Source organism: Chelonia mydas, chromosome 1 (assembly GCF_015237465.2).
Source record: "Chelonia mydas isolate rCheMyd1 chromosome 1, rCheMyd1.pri.v2, whole genome shotgun sequence".
Lineage (NCBI taxonomy): Eukaryota > Metazoa > Chordata > Testudines > Cheloniidae > Chelonia > Chelonia mydas.
The window spans coordinates 161692825-161713914 of NC_057849.1; the positions used below are offsets into that span (position 1 = coordinate 161692825).

General features: G+C 45.3%; 1 protein-coding gene across 2 annotated transcripts in view; it reads left to right on the forward strand.

Moving 5' to 3' along the window:
* Positions 1-11886, forward strand: part of GART (phosphoribosylglycinamide formyltransferase, phosphoribosylglycinamide synthetase, phosphoribosylaminoimidazole synthetase) — a 54949-nt gene extending 43063 nt beyond the window's left edge. For both annotated transcript variants that reach the window (XM_037904771.2, XM_043522887.1), the window contains 3 exons: positions 4205-4346; positions 6571-6686; positions 8899-11886. In XM_037904771.2, the coding sequence (XP_037760699.1) occupies positions 4205-4346; positions 6571-6686; positions 8899-9096 (456 nt within the window). In that variant the 3' untranslated portion in view covers positions 9097-11886. The remainder of the gene's footprint in view (positions 1-4204; positions 4347-6570; positions 6687-8898) is intronic.
* The last annotated feature ends 9204 nt before the right edge of the window (positions 11887-21090 follow it).

The window sequence follows — 21090 nt, forward strand, 5'->3', positions numbered from 1 at the left end:
CTCCCTCCCCCCGCCACGGAAAGGGATACAGCTTTGAACAGGACCCCATTGTGCTAATGCCGTACGAATATATAGTAAGGGTGAGATCCACAAAGGGACTGAGGCATTGCGAGGCTCAAAGTGTCACAGCACCTATCTCTTAGGCACTCTTCACTAGACCTGCTAAATCGACCCCTTGTGGATCGATCGCAGCAGCGTCGATCCCTGGTAAGTGTAGACATACCCTGAGTTTTTCTTCGAGTGCTTGCTTATGTCCATTCCATATTAGGGTGCGTGTGCTCGACACATGCGCCGGTGCCGGAAGTTTTTTCCCTCAGGAGTATCCGTAGGGGACCGGCTCTGGCGCCCTCTGGAGTGGCGCCTGCGTAGCGTGCGGTATAAGGGGCGCTGCTGGCTCCCCGCATCCTCAGTTCCTTCTTGTCACCAGTGACGGTGCTGGAATGTCTGCTGCTTCGGCTAGCATTGTTTCGTTCTTTGTTCTTGCTAACTTTCAAATCCTGTAAAATAGCTATATATAGTTACTAATTTTCTTAGTTACCCTTAGTAGTAGTTCTCGAACTCTTCGTTAGTCCTGGATGGGACCCAACCGGGGGTCGGGGCATGCTCCGGTCCCCAGGCTTTAAGCCCTGCGATCGCTGCAAACGGCCTATGCCCATCAGCAATCCACATACCAGCTGCCTAAGGTGCTTAGGTGAAGGGCACATAAGTGACAAATGCCATATCGGCAAATCTAGGACGAAGGTGTGTGATATCCATCTAAGAATGCTCCTAATGATATCGGCACTCACTCCAGCACCAGAGCAGCAGTCTGACTCCGGACCGAGCACCGTGGCCTCTGTGCGCAGTGCTCCCTGGCGTCGTACGCAAGCCAGCACTGGTCTCCCTCCACAGCTCTGGTCAAGAAGCCGAAAAAGACTGTGAGGGGAAGATCTCCTACCTCCCGCAACAGAAAGGAAAGGGCAGGGGGAGAGCCAAGACCCATGTCAGGCAGCTCAACATCCCCCTTGGGAAGTTGGGCCCCAGCTCAAGTCGAGCAGTGCAGCCCATCCCATGCTTTGCTTGTGACTCCCGATAATGGTGCAGGCCCCAGCCAGCTTCAGGTGCCATCGACGCCCGACGCCCGAAGCCCTTCAAGCAGCTCATGAGATCCTGACGCTCCTGGTGCTGCCCTCACCAGCTCCCACGGTACCCCGGTCTCCAGGAAAATCTGTGTTGGGACCTATATATGTGTCCCCACCTCGGCAGTACTGTTCCCCATCAAGAGGGATGTCCCATCAGCGTTTGCCTGCCCACAGCCACCATGCCTCAGGACTGAGGAGGCAGGCTCAGTGGAGCCCTTTTTGGTCCCCGCACCGAGGGCACCGATCGAGGGACTCAAGGTGTACTTAGCCAGTAGATTGGCACAGACCCTCTGAGGCACACGCCACCTGACGAGCTCCGGGACCGGCTCCAACTGTCTTCAAGGGCCTGGTACTGATCTCGGGGCTGATCGGGCACCAGAGACCGCTGATCGCTGGGCAGTCATAGCCCCTCTCCAAAAAGATGATCGCCCTACTCAGGATGATGCAACCGGTCCATAGTAGCTGCTGATCCCATTTGACATCCCGGTATCAATCGAGTAGCATGAGGCGTGGATTGCCGGGTATCCAAAGCAGATCCGCCGAACGCCGTCCGTCCCCAAGAGCCCAACCAAGAGAATCTCGCTCAGACAGGTCAGCTTTGGGATGCAGCGACTGGAAGCGGTTGGACAAGAGCCACTGCTCAGCTCGATCCTGGTCGCCTGGTACCGACCACTCTGCTGGTAGCTCTGGCTTGGAGCAAGGTTCCCAGACTGCAGGACAAGCTCTGGTACTGGCAGTGTCGACTACATTATCAGCACCAAAACCTGTTCCATGGCCCCAAGCATAGTGGCCAGCACTGTGGTACCTATGGAGCCCTTGGGGGTTCACCCAACCTTCCCAGGCTGCCTGATTTATGTCAGAAGCCTCGGAGAGGCCAGCAGACTCGGTATCCTGTCCCCCTCAGATGCTTGAGACTTCGGGTGGGAGGACCCAGGGGAGCAAGCTGCTTGAACCACCAATGAACGTGGAGGCTCCCGCGGCACCGGCATCATCCTCATCACCGCCAGACAAGGCTATCACGGGGCCCCCTCACCCAGTTCCTCAGGATGACGCACGCCAAGGCGCACCAGGAACTTTTGAAGAGAGTCGCTTCTAACCTTGGGCTTCAGTCAGAGTAATTGGAGGAGCCCTCAGACTCTCTGTTTGATGTCCTTTGCTCCTCGGCTTCTGCCAGTGGGGCTCTACCCCTTCATGAAGGGGTTTCCGAGATCACTAATGCCCTTTGGCAGACCCCCTCTTCCCTGGCCCCTATCTCTAAAAGGGCCGAATGCAAGTACTTTGTGCCAACCAAGGGGCATGAGTACTTATACTCCTACCCAGCCCCCAATTCCCTTGTGGTCGAGGTGGTTAACCACAAGGAGAGGCAGGGACAACCCAGGGACACCCCCAAAAATAAAGACTCTAGGAGGCTGGATCTTTTCGGACATAAGAATTATTTGTCTTCCAGCCTTCAGCTGAGAGTGGCCAACCACCAAGCCCTCATGGGCCGATATGACTTCAACATGTGGCAAGCCATGGCCAGGTTCAAAGGGTTGCTCCCTGAGGCTTCCAAAAAGGAGTTCTGAGCAATCCTCAATGAGAGCACAACCGCGGCCAGGGTGGCCCTCCAGGCGGCGTCAGACGCTGCTGATGCTGCTGCTCGCACCATGGCTTCTGCTATCTGCATGCGGCGAGCCTCCTGGCTGCTCCTGTCTGGGTTGTCCACTGAGGCCCAGCAGTCAATGCAGGACCTGCCCTCCAATGGCCGGGCCCTATTTGCGGAGTGAACAGACAGCAAATTGCATGGCCTCAAGGACTCCCGCACCATGCTGAAGACCCTGGGTCTCTACGCCCCAGCGCGTAAGCGGTTCAAACCACAGCAGCCGCAGGGCCAGGGGAAATGAGCCAAGGGCTACCAGTGCCATCTAAGCCACCCTCTGCCCAGTTGGGCTGGACCCAGAATAAGCAGGGGCCAAATAGTCATTTTGAGGGTGCGCCCGAGGGCAACCGACCAAACTAGTCCCCAGATCCATCTTTCCCAGTGTTCTCCAAGCAGCTTTCCCTCTCAGGTTGATGGGTCCTCAGCACAGTGGAACAGGGTTATACTCTCCAGTTCCTTTCTACCCCTCCTTCCCACCCGCCTTCCCTAAGAGACCGTGTCTGTCCTGAAGAGCTCACAATCTAAATGGACAAGACAGAGTGGGAAGGGAATCAGAGCCTCATAGAGGTGAAGTAACTTGTCAAGGGTTACACAATAGCAGTAGCAAAGTAATAATAGAAGCCAGTCCAGCCCTATCCACTCAACCACACTGCCAATGCACTGAACAACTGCACAGCCAATTTAGCATAAACTTTTCAAACCTAATGGGCTGACTTTAAACTTAGTTGGTTTTGGTACATTTCATTGGTATTTAACAGGCCTCATTATTTTAAAGCTATGGATATTTTAAGAAAATAGTTCTGGTAGTTTCATTTTAAAATTATTCACATTTAAGTATGGCATGTGTGACCTTAGCAAGGAAAACTTTAACTGGAGCAATCCTCATCCTTGTTCATCCTTACCCAGCTGTTCCTTCTTAACATGCCTATAATTAGCCCTCTGGCCTTTTGTGGTGTCCTATGTTAAGTTTTTTAAATGGGTCGGGGGAGGGGAGAATCTTGTTTGCAATTTAAACTGATCTAAGGTTTGCATGGGTTTAAACCCTGTAGATTGTTTTAAGGCTTCATATCAGCTGAAGCTGGTTAAGCCAGTCTAAGAGTTAGGGTGCTTGTTATAATTTTCAGGTTATTATTAATAATTAATTGTTAATGGTCCAAATCCTGTAGCCTTAAACTGAGTTTAAGCAGGCAAAACTGCCACTGCTTTCAACATGAGTTTGGCTGAATATGGTCTGAGTTGAAAACTATCGGATTTGATCTACGGTTACTTACGTGCATTTCTAAAGTACCCATCCTTGTTGTATCTGGACACCGTTCTTTGGTCATATATGGAGTTTTAGATTTTTATTTGATCACAGCGTAGTATTTCAGCATGTTCTTGTTTTATGAGAGAGTCAGTTAATCCCACATTCATGTCTGTTTCTCTCCTTTTTTGGATATTGTAGGTAATTGACCATAAATTGTATGGAAGTCGCACAGAATTTGATAATGCAGTTGATAAAGTCCTTGAAGAATTCTCAGTTGAACTGATCTGTCTTGCAGGATTTATGCGGATTTTGTCTGGTCCCTTTGTCAAAAAGTGGGATGGTAAATACACTATTTTAAGACATATTTCTAAACACAACAAGAGACATTTTGCAGCTGCAATTAAGCATTGTATTTCGTCTGGCAAACATATAGAGAAAACAAGCCAAGTGCACGTAGATGATTGACCACTTGAAATAGTAAAGCCTTTATCAACTATATTCTGGATTTTTTAAGAAGGTACAAAACTGCTCAAGGTTGGAACCATGGGTGGCCGGTGACCTGGCCATTGGGGGAGACTAGCCCCTGGCCCCACCCGTTGTGCCCTATGTACCTCCCCCTCCACTGTTGCCTCCCCTCCCCCGCAGGAGCCCAGAGTACCCCCACCACGGCCCCCAGCCCAGCACTGGGCGGCCAGGTGGCATGGCCACAGCACCCCCAGCACTAGTGCGCTGGGTGGCCAGCCCCAAAGGGCCTGGTGGCACAGTCTGAGTGCCAGGCAGGCAGCGCAGGCCCAGCACCAGCTGCCCTGAGTCCCTGCAGGAGGCAAGCCAGCCTGGGCCGGGGCAAAGCGCTGGGAACTGCAGGAGGGAGTCTGGGGGCGGAGCATGGGCAGGACCATACCAGGCAGTTTGGGGAGGCATAGCCTCCCCCAGCCTATGATACCTGTCACCTATGGTTGGAACAGAAACCTTCCCTCTCCCCAAAACTGCAACTAAAGCACTCTCTTTGGTTGCACGGGGAGTTAGAAACTTAAAGCAGTTTAGTGACACGCCAGTTGTGTATCATTAGCTAACCAACCAACCGGTTGCTGATCCCATCATTGGTGATGACGATTGGGACGATGCAGGAATAAGCCATGAGATGCTGATAGTTTGTTCAAAGGCTGAGGCTGTAGCATTTATCGAAATAGCTCAAGCTGCAATGTCATTTAGTCATCCCTCTGGTCCTAAATAAATGTAAGGCCTGAGTACTCATCGTGTGCCTAGGATTTTAACGTGATATGCTCGGAAATCCCCAACCAAGCCAATAATGGGGAGAAACATGCTTGTTCATGGGATGCCGTACACAATATCTGCACAAGGTAGTAATGTCTTCCCCAGCTCTGTTCTATAGATTCCTTTCCTTAGCCTCCCCTGTTCCCAAACCCGTGCCCAAATTTCAGGACAGGAGGCCACTACAAGTGATTTCTACTATGATGGGATCGCCCCAAAACTAGAGTCCTAGGTTATATGTCGCCTTTTTGTGTTATGAAAATGAACCTCTCAGATAGGTCACCTACCCACCTGCTGCTCTTAAGCTGAAGTTCCCATCAGGCTGTCTTTATCTGACATGCTCCCACTGCTCTCAGGTGCATAGCTTTCACCCTTAACTTCAGTTGCTACAGAAAAAGGGGAGGGAAGACAAACAAAAAAAACCCTGCACCACCTCAGCTAATGGTTTTGTGGGGCCAGGGAGAGAAATTCCTTCCTAACCCCAAGCAAAGCAATTGGAGTGACCCTGAACAGGTGAACAAGAATCAGTCCAAGGGACCTTTTAGAGCATCCAGAAACCAATCATCACACCAAACGTACAACCTTGTTAACATGATGAAAGGTCACCCCTTGCATCAGCATTAGTGGCTGGTGAGTAGGGAGCTCTTCAGCCTGCTGTGAGAAAGCAAAATTGGTTCCTAATGCCCCTGCCAGCCCCTTTTAAACCCTACTATCATGGAGAAGGGGGCCACCTTAATCCTGAGTTGTGAGGCGGCCAGGGAGTGTCACACAAGCTTCTGCTTCTTTGAAGGGCAGGGGGATGCTCCTGTGTAGGCAGCAGTTCCTTCTGTTAAGACTGAACAGTCCTTAGTGGCTAGGAGACTTAACCTAGGAAGAAATCTCACCACTTTCATGGAAGCTTGTGTGACACTCCCTGCCACCATGGGTCAATATTTTAAGTCACTAACTTGAGTGGGTATTAAGGACTATAAGCAATAGGAATGTGTCTGTAGTCAGATGAAGAACAAACCATGACACCGGGGAAGAGAACACCAACAAAAAGAAGGAGCTATAAGTAAACGATAGTCAGGGCAGAGATTCTTGGGAGAAGTGTACTATGTATGTGCAAATGTTTTATTGTTCCCAACCCTGATCGGGTAGAACATAGATTCCTGATGAGTTTTGGGCTGCCTTGACATGGCATTTATGAACATTTTGCATTCTGGTTAATGAGGAGGCATTTACTTGTTTAAACTTGTGAAACGAGGGCTGAGAGCTAAGAGATAATGATGATTTCATTTATTCTTTTCTAGGAAAAATACTGAATATTCATCCATCTTTACTACCTTCTTTTAAAGGAGCAAATGCCCATAAATTGGTATTACAAGCTGGAGTCCGAATCAGTGGCTGTACTGTGCACTTTGTAGCTGTAAGTACGCCATTTCTAACAGCAATGAGCAGCTCTGAAAAATTTGCAGTGAATAATCTTGGTTGGAATAAAACCTGTGTCAAAACGATCTCTGCTTTTCCTCTTCGTTTGTGGAAATGGTTAGATGTACAGTGAGAGGAATTCTTTAGAATGTTGTGCATTGGGGGAATTGGAAATAAATACTATACTAGAATTCAGGCTTTATCTACGCTTGCTTTTTCTGTGCAGCTTCCTACCATTGGTAACAGTAGTGCTGCTCCACCAGTTGTCGTATCAGTGGGAGCACTAGCACATGCAAGGCCTTGGTGATCAGCAACATCTTTACCCACTACCGTGTTTCCAAGTCCTGTGTTTTGATCATGAGCCTCACCCTGTTTAGTGTTCTCCTTAAAGCTCCAGTTGTTGGAATCAAGGGACGCCTGAGAATCTCCGCTTTCGTTACCCAAAAAAAAAAATTGTTCCAGCCCTCATGTTTGCAGAGAAAAGCTTGAAACTGTGGAGTGACTTTAACCTAAAAGCCCACACCCCTGCAGGCAAAGAAAAGAACCCTAACTGTATTAATTTTGTAAAAGTCATAATTTTTTTTCTTTTAACACTTGGAGTTGGCAATATTGCCACCATGTTGTCAAGACCTGCTTTGAACAGGATAAGCAACGGTCTTAGGCCCAGCTCTTGACCTCCCATAAGAAATTCAGAAGACCTGGACACCTAATTTCCTGGTGCTGATATTTCTGTTTTGACACCTGTCTTGCTTTTTAAGCTTAAGGCTTATCACCCTTAAGAAGGACTTAAAACCACTGTCATTTGGAGACTTGCTGCATATCCACCTGCTCTGCCTACCCTTGTGTATCCACATCTGAAACAATAGTTTGTTCCCTTTTAAACACAGAATGTCTTAAAATAGTTTCTGCCCTTAATGAAAGCAAAAGAATCTAAGGAAAATATTTAAGTGACATCCCTTTAACGTTGCTTTTTCTCAACTTTATTAGAATTGGATTTGAAAAACTGAGCAGTTGAAATTGTTGTAACGCAGAAAGAGCAGGAGGATGTCAACACACAGGCTGGCAACCAACGTTTGGTGTCACTTAGTGTATTAGTGACAGGAGGTTTCTGTTTTTTATTTTTAAAACCATGTAGGAGCAGCTGAAGGAAGGTGCCTCTAGCTTGTGGGAATAACAGATTTAAGTAAACTGTACAGTGACTAACATGTTTGCAGCTGCTAAAAACATTTAAAAAAAATTTTTTTTGAATCATTCAACTAGCAGTGGTAGGCCTCCATGATGCTAAGAGAGGCTGTGGCTTTTGGAGGAATTGGCTTCCACAGAAAACATTGCTCAGCTGGACCCCTGTTAAAATGCCTCTGTTAGTTCTCGACGATTAACTGAAAGATTTATTTACAAGTTAACCTCTCCCTCCCTGGTATTTTAGAAGCATTATGAACTCCATAGGGTTGATGAGCCTTGACTTCTCACCATTTGTGGAGAATGCATTTGCACAATTCAATTAGTTTAGAAGCAAGATTCCCTCCCCCCGATTTATTTATCAGGATTGAAAGTAGCAGGACGTAGCTCCCTCATTAAATGCTTGAAATCATCCTCCCACTCCTATAGCTGCATAAGAAATCCATTTTCTTACTCTTGCCAGCACTGTGGCATGGGAGGAGGCAAGGAGTTCGGTTCTTCCAGACACGGATGTGGTTCTGTCCCTCCATAGTATGTCATTGTGGCATTTCCACAAGTGAAGGAACCCCTGAGAGACAATTCATAGACAGCAGGGAACATTACTGATCACTTAGGAAATAAATAGTTTAGAGGTGGAAAGGTCTTTTGGCTCACTTAATCCATCTCCTTGTCAATGCAAGATAATTCTCTGTTGTAAATATACCTGCATTTTGTCTAGTCCAGTTTTATATGGCTTAAGTGCCATGGCTTTCACTGCTTTCCGTGGGACGCTATTCCTCAGCCTCACAGAAATGTCATAGATGTTTTCATGGCATTTACCCTGGCCTACATGCTTCTATTCTTGGAAACAGACTCCCATCAATTCCCTGCAGACCAAGGTGTGACCCCACTGTATTTTCTGTAGTCCTCACATATCACAGGAAATAGGTACCACTTATGTATAAGGTAACCAGAGCAAATAACTGTCCTACTTTTGTGTGTCTTCTCTTCCCCCTCTTTCAGTTTACAGTATTCTGATTTTCTTTTTTCAGGAGGAAGTTGATGCTGGAGCTATAATTTTTCAAGAGGCAGTTCCCGTGGAGATTGGAGACACAGAGGAGACCTTGTCAGAAAGAGTAAAAGAAGCAGAGCACAGAGCCTTCCCTGCTGCCTTGCAACTGGTGGCCAGTAAGGCAGTGTGCCTAGGAGAAAGTGGCAAGATCACCTGGAATTTAGAACAGCGGAATTGAGAAGAGACTTGGCTGTAGTGATGGAACAACAGTACTAAAGTTCTAACGACAATAATTCAGAAGGCAGAACTTAGCAACTGGACAGTTACTTTTATTTTGTTCATCGAGTGTATTTTAGTATAACGTTTCCCATGGCATTCCAGCAGGATCTCCAAATTCTCAAGTGTTACTGCTCCAAAGTAAAGGCCGAGAAAGCCAAAAATGGGAAGGGAGGGGGATTTTTATTTTTTTTTTTTTTTTTTTTTTTTTTTTTTTTTTTTTAGGAATACCATAGCCCTCACTATCAGCTACCACATTAATGATGATGGCTTTTTCCACTGACCTCTCAGTCCATAATTTCACACTTTTTATTCTACTTTTGGTAGTCTTAGACTAGCATAGCCAAAGAATCAGAGATTTGAGCATCTCTGGCTTTCCCTATGAAAGGATCGTAGTAGTTGAAACTTATTAGTCAGTATTAGTCCCTGAATTGTTTGACACAATTGTAGCAAAAGAGCCTGTTGACAGAGGCTGTGAAAAGTCTTTTCAGGACAACTGTTAGTACCAATAGAATGGAGGTGAAAGTGGGTAGTACCGTGTTGGTAACTGATCAGCATTGCTCTGGCCACACCCGAAAGAAGGAAGTGGCCCTTATAACAAAATCTTTCTTTAAAGAAAACATTGAAGTGGATTTTGCTCCTGCAAATTGTGTTTTTCATGGAGTATTGTACCTGGTCTGGACTCAACATATCAAGTAACTCCAGAGGTGGAACCTGTGATCCACCAGATGACTTACAGAATGAAACTCCTGATGAACACTTACCTGTAGGTAAGTGGGTCTGACTTAGGGTCCTCATTTCATACCTATAGTCCACTAGAGGTTAAGCAAGTTTAGAGTCAGAGGGGTTGTTTTTTTGTTTTTTTGTTTTTTTTTTCAATGTAGAATTGGGAATGAGATGCTTTTCAGTGCTCATAATCCTATGTGAAATTCTTTACCAATCCTGTCATAGCCAGATTCAGGAATTCTGGGAACATATGTTTAAGCTACAATAATATTGATTGATGTTTTTTATTCTCTCTACCTACCCCTCTTCCCCTCCAATATTTTTTTGTTCTCAGAAGCATATTTGAGTGTTTTTATTATGGCTGAACTCTTACCTCTGTACAAGCCCCCTTTTTTTAAATGTTTTTAGCAGCTGCAAACATGTTAGTCACTATACACTTTACTTAAATCTGTTTTTCCCACAAGCTAGAGGCACTTTCCTTCAGTTGCTCCTACATAGTTTTTTTAAAAAAAAAAAACCTCCTGTCACTAATACACTAAGTGACACCAAACGTTGGTTGCCAGCCTGTGTGTTGACATCCTCCTGCTCTTTCTGCATTACAATTTCAACTGCTCAGTTATTTCAAATCCAGTTCTAATAAAGTTGAGAAAAAGCAACGTTAAAGGGATGTCATTTAAATATTTTCCTTAGATTCTTTTGCTTTCATTAAGGGCAGAAACTATTTTAAAACATTCTGTGTTTAAAAGGGAACAAACTATTGTTTCAGATGTGGATACACCAGGGTGTATCTGCAGGTGGATATGCAGCAAGTCTCCAAATGACAGTGGTTTTAAGTCCCTCTTAAGGGTGATAAACCTTAGGCTTAAAAAGCAAGACAGGTGGTAAAATTTCTAAAGACCTTTCAAACTGTTGTTGGTGATGGGTACGTTCTCCAAAAACTACCGCCTGAGCCGGGGAAAGAACTTTTAAACCATTTGTGAAAGCAGCATACGGCTGATCCTTTGGTTTCATTGGGATGGCAGAATGATTTAACAGAACTTGAAGAGGGAGGATATTTACAGCCCACAACACCTCTCTCTATAGTGATGTTACTGGAGCTTATCAAGCATTACAGCCAAAATATTCACAGAATTCTCTGTACCAGACTGGCTGAGGTAAATCCTGCAAATGCAGGCACTGTGAAAAATGGTTTATGGGGACAGTTTTTAAAATAAAACAGTCTGGGTCCCCTTTCAGAAACAGGCCCCATGAGGCTATATAAAGCCAGAAGCATTGAAAAAGGTTATCAACGGATGTTTACTGATGAAATATTCATAGGGGATGAAGCCTTAATCAAGGGATGGAGGCCTGTCTAGGGCTTTAAAAGATTACAAGGACAAGACCAATTCTTTTTGGTCTCAAGAATTACCAAAAAAGTTAAACCTGAACAAGATAGGTTTTACAGGGTTGAAATAGTTCGAGCTGGGAAAGGGGAGGGGGAGAAAAAATGGTTTCTGGTTAAATAGTTGGGTCAGCCCACTAAATTTAAGAGGTGGTTGGAAGCCTCATCTCAACTCTCCAACCTTCTAGTTGTACAAGGAGAAAAGAGCTGTGGTGACTTTTACATCAACACAGTGATGCCAGCTTTGGGGATTTTCCACAAACCCCTAGTTTGAATTTATGCAGTTTTAACTAACTATATTGTAATCTCCCAGGGGCCTGGGACATAAGGTTAGTGGAAATACAATCTGAAACAGCATCACCCAACACGCCTTTTGAAATCACCTTTGGGGGCTAAGAAAGGGCATTTCTTCCTATAGTAAGGCTATTAATCACCCATACCTGAATTAGTGGATTATATGAACAAAGCTCAGAGGCTTTGAAATGCTGGGTTAGCCAGAAGTGAAAGGCCAAGAGGAAGCTAGTGCGAACAGGAGGCATTCCTCACCTGGTAAAAGATTTTAAATCAACATGACTTTTGTTCACTGTCAGGCTGAAGAATGCATCAAATTCAAACTAGAATGATTCTAAATATCCCCCTTGCAGACCAGCATAGAAAAAAAATATATACAGTTAGGCACCATCTCTTATCAACCATTGCAGAAGCTCCCTGCTTGACTTTTTTGCCAGGAATTGGATAGGTTATATGGATTTAAATACGTTACTGTATCTTTCTGTTGCAAGATTGATTCCATCTTTTACAAACCAATGGGGGGCCCAAGGTGGGACTAGTGAATTAGCCTGCTGGTTGAAAATGGAGGCCTTGAGGTGTCACTCTGGGAGATAGTCTTATAAGCCAGAGCAATATTAGCCAGCCTTACAGAGCCTTTACAGCATCGATGCTCAATTACAGTGACAACACCCTTGCCACACAATTTTCCACAAGCCTGTTTTACAAAGACACATCTGAAGAATATGAAACAGAGCTGAAGGGCAAGAACAGAGGGTTGAGGAGGTGGATGAACCTGTCAGCTCAGAGCAGGAAGATAGCTGCCCAAGCAGCTCTACAGTGACCTCTTTTTAAGATAAACTTGTTGAATGGCATGGATCTGAACATTAAACTGACTCATGGCAAAGAAACCTTCTGCTTAAATGCGTGTACTCAGAGTTCACAAGGGATCTCCTAGTGGGTAAGTTTGATCTCTGTCAAAACTTCCCCCACATGGAGTTCAGAAACAGTGATGCTTGTGTCCCTTGCAGTTCTGGACCATCGTTGCTTTTCTGGTTTTCAAAATATACACAGGTCAGCAAACTCTGCCTTTGTCAGCTTCCAAGAGCTCTATCTCCCTCTGCTGGCTTTTTTCTTCAGCTGTTCATAACTCATTTTGCTGTCTCTTTTCACTAGCCTTTTCCTGAAAAGGCTACAAGACACATTTTTCCTTCTACAATATTTGCTTTTGCTGCTCTTAGCACTTGCTGGTCATTCACCACAGTCACAAATTGCACACACTGCCACTATAAATGACAGTGCTGAGATTAACTACACCTCTGCCTCCTGTGATCTGCTCAAGGACTCCTCGGTTGGTCTCAGGCCTCCAGCCATCACCTCTCTGGGGGCAGGCACCCTCTCCCTCAAGGTTGGGGATTTAGGTTTGTAGTCATCCTGCAATTCACTGTGACTATCCCAGCACATCTTACCTTTGTCTAGACCTGCTGGTTGCTCCCTCAGTGGCAGATGGTGTTCATCCATTTTTTAAAAAGAGCTTGCATGTCCTTTGCACGCTGGAGAATAAAGGCACACTGGTATCTGTTTCTTCTATTTCTCCTCCCGCCCTCCTACACACTTGTATTTAGGTCTTCGGCCTAATGATCAACAACATTTAAGATGATAATATTCCTTAACTGTTTAAACTACGTGTTTAGAGAAACGCACCTACAGCCTGTTTAAAAACAATATAAAACATATGCACTGTTAAAATGGAATTTTGCCTTGCCCTGGTGAATTACTCCTTGAAGTTGCTGTTTCCCCACTAAATGGATCACACTACAATAAAGTGTGTGTGTGTGTTTATTTATACACACACACACACACAGACACAGCTAGATATCAGGTACATTCAGAATTATACAATATATCTGTCAGTCCAGCAGCCATTCCGACCAAGATGCTTTCTATTGTAACGAGATGGTCACCAATAAATAAATAAGACACCTCCAAGCACCTTTTGTTTCAATCGAACTTTAACATCTGTAGTTAGCATGTTATTTTGATACTTCAGTTCTTAATATATACTTGATTAAGGTACATGATGAATTTATGCACCCCCACAGCTGTGGGTGAAAACTCTGTCTACACAACAGGGCTGCTTTGGGTTTTTATTTTCCCGTTTCTAATTGAAATAGAGCACTACAAAATCTTCTTACATTATTAAACAGTAAACCATCATGCACTGCAACCTTGACTATTACCGTATCCCCCTTCCTGCTGACTTTGAAGCTGACAAAATATGTCTTAGGATGTATTTTAGATGTGTGGGGTTTTTAAAGAAAACAAATCAGAACCACACAACAACACACACAGCTCTTACATGCTCATGATGTCATACAGGCTCAATTAGCACTATCCCTGCAGCCATATTCCCCATTTCAGCTTCACTCTCAGCAGTCTCTTAAACACCCTGTTTCAGGGCTGGACAAAAGCAGTTTTGGCCTAATTTTTCCATATCCACAGATCTATGCTGTCCAGACTCAGGCTCTCTAGAAAGGTACTGCTCAGCTGTTGAGAGAACCTCCTCCCGCCCCCACCCATCCCCACACACAGGTAAGGCCCCATTTTAGATTTACATAGGCCAGTGGTTCTCAAACTTTTGTACTGGTGACCCCTTTCACACAGCAAGCCTCTGAGTGTGACCCCCCTTATAAATTAAAAACACCTTTAAATATATTTATCATTATAAATGCTGGAGGCAAAGCGGGGTTTGGGGTGGAGGCTGACAGCTCATGACCCCCCATGTAATAACCTCGCAACCCCCTGAGGGGTCGCGACCCCCAGCGTGAGAACCCCTGACATAGGTGCAGTCGGTTCCTATCCCCATTACCCTCCTCAGCCCTTTCAACATTTTCTATTCTATGTAACTTGGCTCCGTGACTCAAATCATTTGGCAGAGACACCTCAGCCTTGTACGACATGTCCCTCCCCCCTCCAATGGTTAAAACAGCAGGCCACCCCAAACATTTCTGGGCTTGCTCTGGGTTCATGGGCTCTGACTCGAGCATGAGGCAGGGGTGCTAAGAGCCACTGAACCAAAGTGTAAACCCTGTATAGGATCAAAACCACTTCAAGTCAGGGGATTCTGCAGCACCCCTACTTCCAGCACATATGGCATCAGGCTGCCTGTTAGGCCTCCAAAGTTGCATTCTGGGATCTCTAACAGCAGCTGGGCCAGAGGGCTCCCCCTGACTACCCCCTCCTCCTCAAGTACCACTGGAGCTGAAGTAAATAGGTCTTGTGGGAGTGGAACTGAGCTCTTCAAACAAAATGGCCTCCTTCACATCTCAAGGGCTTCTAGGATACTGCTACCAACTAGCCAATGGTTAAGCACTAGAGGACAAATTTCCAGCCTCATTACACTCTCTAGTTGGTCAGGGCTTAGAGGTCGCACCTCCCACAGCCCCCAGTTGACTCACACCAGTGAGCCGACGACCGAGATCAAGACTAATTGGTGGAGAGGCACATGGGCAGGCCACAAAGGGTCTGACTTAATCCAGTAAAAACAAAACACCTTAGTGCATGCCCCATGGGTTGGCAATTAGGAGGCATGTAGAGTAGGGTTTCCAGCTCACTGCTGATCAGTCAAGGAGAGAGGAGGAGTTGCCACTCGCAGACTCACCTGCAGCTCACATTCTGTCAGAGTGCAGACAGTTTGACAGTAGATGCTAAGACTATTCTAACATATTAGCAGAAAATAAATGGCGAAATTCACCCATGCTACACTTGCAATCTATAGGCCTCAGAGGGTCCAGTTCCCTATTCTGCCTTTTTAGGGTGACCAGATGTCCTGATTTTGGGGGCTTTTTCTTATATAGGCACCTATTACCCCCCACCCCCATCACGATTTTTTACACTTGCTATCTGGTCACCCTAGTCCTTTTTGACCTTGGGCAAGTCACTTGAGACTAGATTTACAAAGGTATTTAGGTGCCTAAAGAAGCAGACGGCCTTTCAATGGGAATTAGGTGTTTAAATACCTTTAAAAGTCTGGCAATGAGTGCCTCAGTTCTCAATCTGTACAAAGTGGGCATTTTACCTTTCAGGGGTGTTATGAAGAAAAATAAGTTAAAGACTGTGAGTTGCTTGGATACTATGGCAAGGGGGGACAGAGAAGTATCGGAGATACATAAATAAGAAGAGTAAGGCTCTAGTTATAACTGTTAGATTTGAATATGTTTAAACAAGATTATACAATTCAAAACAATATACAGTACAATCTCACTGTAAGTACCATAAGAGAGCAGAAGCAATAATCATGTATGTTTATCCTGTGTCTATCAAAAGCATTTGCCAGCTGCCCTAAGCATAAGCTGGGAGAAAGGAAAGGGATAACATGAAAACAGAAGTTCACTGTTGTAATCATAACAATAAAACTCCATTTGCTATACCGAAATCATAAATGTCTTATATATTAAAAGGTAGACAATAGGTAACAGTAGGGAATAGTTTTCTTAACCTTCCCCTGCTACCAAAGCACATTCACCACAGTACAAGCATAAATACAAAACCTAAATGAAATACCCCCTCCCCATAATGTAAATTATAACGGAGTTTGCCATAGGCTTTGGAATATCTCACTAGAGCCAAGAGCCTGACCTACGATATGCCCCCAAAAGTACAGGACATGAAACTCAATTCCAAAACAGTGTTTATTCATTGAACCCTAGGGGATATTAATGTCCATGATCTGATCTGATCTAATCAATCAATGGCTCCTTCATCAGAAGGCTCAATTCTGGCTGTTTCTTTTTCCAACTTTTCCAATAATTTCTTGGCTGACTTGCCTCCCCACTGATTTATTTTACTTGAACATGGCCCATTACTCTGACAGAGTTAAAACAAGCTGCCTACTTGGGCAAAGTGTTTAATTAAAGGAAGAAGCCCGCACTGCCAAGCCTGTCACTGGTTCGACATTGTGAAAATGGAGATTCAGCTTCCATTGCAAATCAAGTCTGGTGACTCCTGTGTCACTAAAATGGTTACTTACCTGTACAGTGACTGATGTTCTTCAAGATGTGTTGTGCACAAATACAGTCCACTGTAGACAGAGGAGTGCACTAGGCACACCTACAATTCCTGAAGTAGCAGGGAAGGTGAGAGGGTTATAGAATGTATATTTGACCGAACATCTAGAAGAATAAGTACAAATCATTGTACAGGTAAATTACCATTTTTTCCTCCTTTGAGTAGCTGTGCACATGCTCATTCCACCATAAGTGATTCACCAGCACTTTCCTTACAGATTGTAGAACTTCAGACTACTGTACTTGGAGATGGCCAGAGTTGGCATTGTCTCAAAAAGCCTAAGTAATGGCACAGTGTCTGGAGAAAGTATATATAGCAATGACCACATTGCTGCTTTGTAAGTGACAGCCACAAGAATGTTGCTCCAAAAAGGCTAGCCAAGTGGAATGAGCCATAGTGGAGTGCACTGTTATCCTCAGTAGAGGAGGGACCTTCACGAGATTGTAGCAAAGCTTGATGCAGTCAGAAATCCAATGTGAAATTTGCTTGACTGTAACAGGTAACCCTTTCATCCTCTCAGCATAGGCTACAAAGAGTCTAAAGACAGGATCCGAAAGACTTTGCAGTCCAGGTAAAGTGCCAGAGCTCTCCGAACGTCCAAGGAATTAAGCTTTTCTTTAACCTTAGTAGAATGAGATTTTGGAAAGAACACTGAAAGATGAATGATCAAGTTGAGGTGGAATGCAGAGACCACCTTAGGCAAAATCTTAAGGTATGGCCAAAGCAAGGCTTTGTTTTTGTGAAATACTTTGAAAACAGGGCCCGCTATAAGTGCCCAGGGCTTTGACACCCTCTTTGCAGGAATAATTGCTACCAGAAAGACCATTTTCATTGATGGCAGTGGCAGGGATGTTGTTGCCAAGGGCTCAAAAAGGTGGAACCCATCGAAAAAGATAATACCAAATTCAGGTCCCATAAAGATACTGGATCAGACGTAGAGAAACACACGGATAAGAATTTAAGTAAGTAAATAAATCAATCTAGAAACCAATCCATGTGAAAAGATGGAAAACCCCTCCACTAGTGGGTGTCCTGCAGAAATGGCTGCTAAATGGATTCCCACTAAACTAATGGAGACCAGAGAATTTCAGATGCAATAAGTAGTCCAATATAAATCTAATTTCTGTACAATCTGGTGATAACTGACAAGATTCCACCCAGATAAAAACCTTTTCCATTTTGCTACATATGTGACTCTGATGGAACTGTTTCTGCTATTCACCAGGCAGTGGCTGTAAAGATGAAAGGACTGTAGGCTGCAGTGCAGTGATTCCCTTGGTTTTGAGACAAGATATCCTGGACCAAAGGCAGAGGTGTGGGTGGATGAATTGAGTGTTGATGTAGATTGGTGTATCAGTACTGCCTTGGCCAGGCAGGGGTTATGAGGATTAAAGTTGCCTTGTCTCTTTTTAGCCTCCTGATCCCCCTCAGAATCAGAGGGAACACATACATGTGTATAGCAGATAGCTTGACTAGGGAAGAAGAAAGGCACCTGGTCACAAAACCCAGGCTGTTACCTACTCTGGAAAAGAACCTCTTGCACTGGTTGCAAAGAGATCTATTACCAGGTATCCCCACTGATGGAAGACCTGCTGCAGAATGACCCTCTTTATTGATCGCTCATGGTGGCCTATGAAGTTCCAGTCGAGGCAATATGGAATAGTGCTCCTCACTCTTGAAAGGCCGTTAGTGAGATATTGTCCTTTATACTAAAGTACCACAAGTGGATTGCTTCTTGGCATAAAATGAGACAACCTTGCACCTCCCTGCTTTCTCAGATTAAAAACCTAGCAGTGTAGTGTGAGAACCTGAACCACCTAGCCTCTGATGGTGGAAATGAACATTTCGCAGGTCTGGTGAATAGTCTGAAATTCCATCACATTTATTTGCAATGAAATTTCCTAAGGTGCCTAAAGTACTTGAACCTGAAATTGACCCAAATGACCCTCCCCCACAGTGCTTGGTGGACATGTGTTGCCAATGTCACAGTTGGTTCTGGTAGGAAAGGTTCTAACCACCAATCCAGGGACCTTCTTTTAGACACATCCTGAAGTCTCTGCTGATAGTAGGGTCTGTACTGCGTTTGGGACTTAAACTGCTTCCACCCAGCAAATGAAGGGTCACACAAGAGTCTTTCAACATCTGCATCCATATCATAGGTCTTCTGGGAAAACAGTTTAGCATCTTCAAATGGTAGACCTTGTATTTTATTTTCAGGTTTCAGACTAACAGCCGTGTTAGTCTGTATTCGCAAAAAGAAAAGGAGTACGTGTGGCACCTTAGAGACTAACCAATTTATTTGAGCATAAGCTTTCGTGAGCTACAGCTCACTTCATCGGATGCATACTGTGGAAAGTGTAGAAGATCTTCTTATACACACAAAGCATGAAAAAATGGGTGTTTACCGCTACAAAAGGTTTTCTCTCCCCCCACCCCACTCTCCTGCTGGTAATAGCTTATCTAAAGTGATTTTATTTTGCAACTCTTTGCGGGTGCCAGAGGCCTGCCATCAAGAAGAGTGTTTCATTTGAAATGGATGTAGATGTAAGCCAGGTCTGAATGAATGCTTCCCTGAGAGCTAGCTGGGAGGGGGAGAGACTTGAGTGTGTTTATGTAAATACAGTTTGCTCCTGCTCAGCTTAGATATTCAGCACATAGAGCCGTGTCAAAGTAACCAATTTTGGCTGGTGTTGGGTACAAATCATATTACTACTGAATGCAGGGGTAGTGAAATGCTGTTACCAAAATGTTGTAATTACCGTGGGAATACAGGGAAGCAGGACTATGCTTAATCTGTCCCATATTGGGGAGAGGGGGGGTGTCACCTTCAGCTGAAAGGACATCGTTAAGCCAGGGGGTGGAATGCCAGAGCCCTGTGAAAGAAAGAGGGGTGGAGACATGAATCCCCAGCCAGCAGGCTGCACACCCTTATCAAGGGCCCTCCCTAGACTGATTTAAGCTGTTCCTCCCCACTGTTCAAAGAATAGAGCTAGAGCTGAATAGGCTTAATAACGAGCCTCTTTGTTATGTTAAATGCCCAATCAGAGCTGAAATCAGTTGTGGTAGGAATATGCTTCTGCCTGCTAAGAGCTAAAAATCACTGAGAGCTGAAATCACTTGAGATGGGGCAGTGTTTCTGCCTGGCCTGCAAAGAGCTGATGTGCAGATGTCACAGCAAAGAGGCTGGTGGCAGCAGAAGGTGACTGACAGTCAGCTGGTGAACAAGTGGCTGGTGCTGCAGAGAGGCGTGATGAATGACCAGCATGGCGGCTGGTGGAGAGGCATGGTGGGCAGCAGTGGAGAGCTGCGACAAGCAGCCATCAGGGCAGCTGATGGCATGGCGAGAGCAGGCGGCGAGCAGGGCAGCTGATGGAGAGGCACGGTGAGAGCTGTGAGCAGGCGCGGCCAGCAGGGTGGTGGGCAGCGAGTGAGTACCCAAGCAGTGGAGCGAGTAAGGTACCTCTTTACCCCATCCAGGGGGGAGGTGAACTCTGCAGATGCACCGCTGGGTCTGCACTGACCAAGGACAAAAACTGTGAGTGGGGTGCAGAGAAGGGTTGGGCACATGAAAGGGACTTTTGGGTTGTTGGACTTAAGAACCTGAGGGGAAAAGGACACTGCCCAACTTACTTGGGGTTGGGTCTTTTATTCATGGTTTATGTTTATGAACTCTGTTTGCGGTGTTTTCCCAAATTAACACCCAGTTACTTCCCTCCTTTTATTAAAAGTTTATTTACTACACTCAGACTCTGTGCTTGGGAGTGGGAAATATTGCCTCTCAGAGGCGCACAGGGGTGGTTTGTAATTTTCCCAGGTTACTGGGTGGGGGCTCGAGCCGGTTCTGTGTTGTATCAATGGAAAGGAATCCCTAGATACTGAACCCAGCCCTGGTTGCGGCTGGCTCCACCTGGCAGAAGGGTTACATAGCCACTGAACATGATGCACTGACGTGTCAATCGCTCCTTGGAGGGACATGCAAGCAGTGAGATAACCTTCTGATACCATGACCAAAAACTGATCCCTGTATTCCTGAGACAGTTTGTCCAAAAATTTTGAAATTGTTGACCTGTTAATAAGGTATATTTAGACAACAATGCCTAATTTGACACCCTAATTTGAAGGCTCAGAGGTCCAGTCTCGTATTCCTTATTTTTTGGGGGGTAGCCTTAGGGTGAGGCTGTGTCAGATGCTTGTTTGCCACTCTGTAAAGAAATAGTCCCCTAGCCAAAATTAGAGTATCTGTCCACCCATTTGACAGTGAGAGGTATAGAGGCTGGTGTCTGCCAGAGGGTCTTTGGGGGATCCAACAAGCCTTCATTTGTGGAAAGGGCAATGCTTTATGGAGTGGGAATTTGAGAGACATCCAATAGTTTGTGCAGATTGTCTTACATGAGTGCTGCCTGTAGCCCCAAAGATGTGGCCAGGCTCCTAATGAGGTCCTGAAAAACTTTAAAGTCCTCCAAGAATAGGTGATGTCGACTCTGGAGAAAAGGAAGAAATACTGGGGCGGTGGAG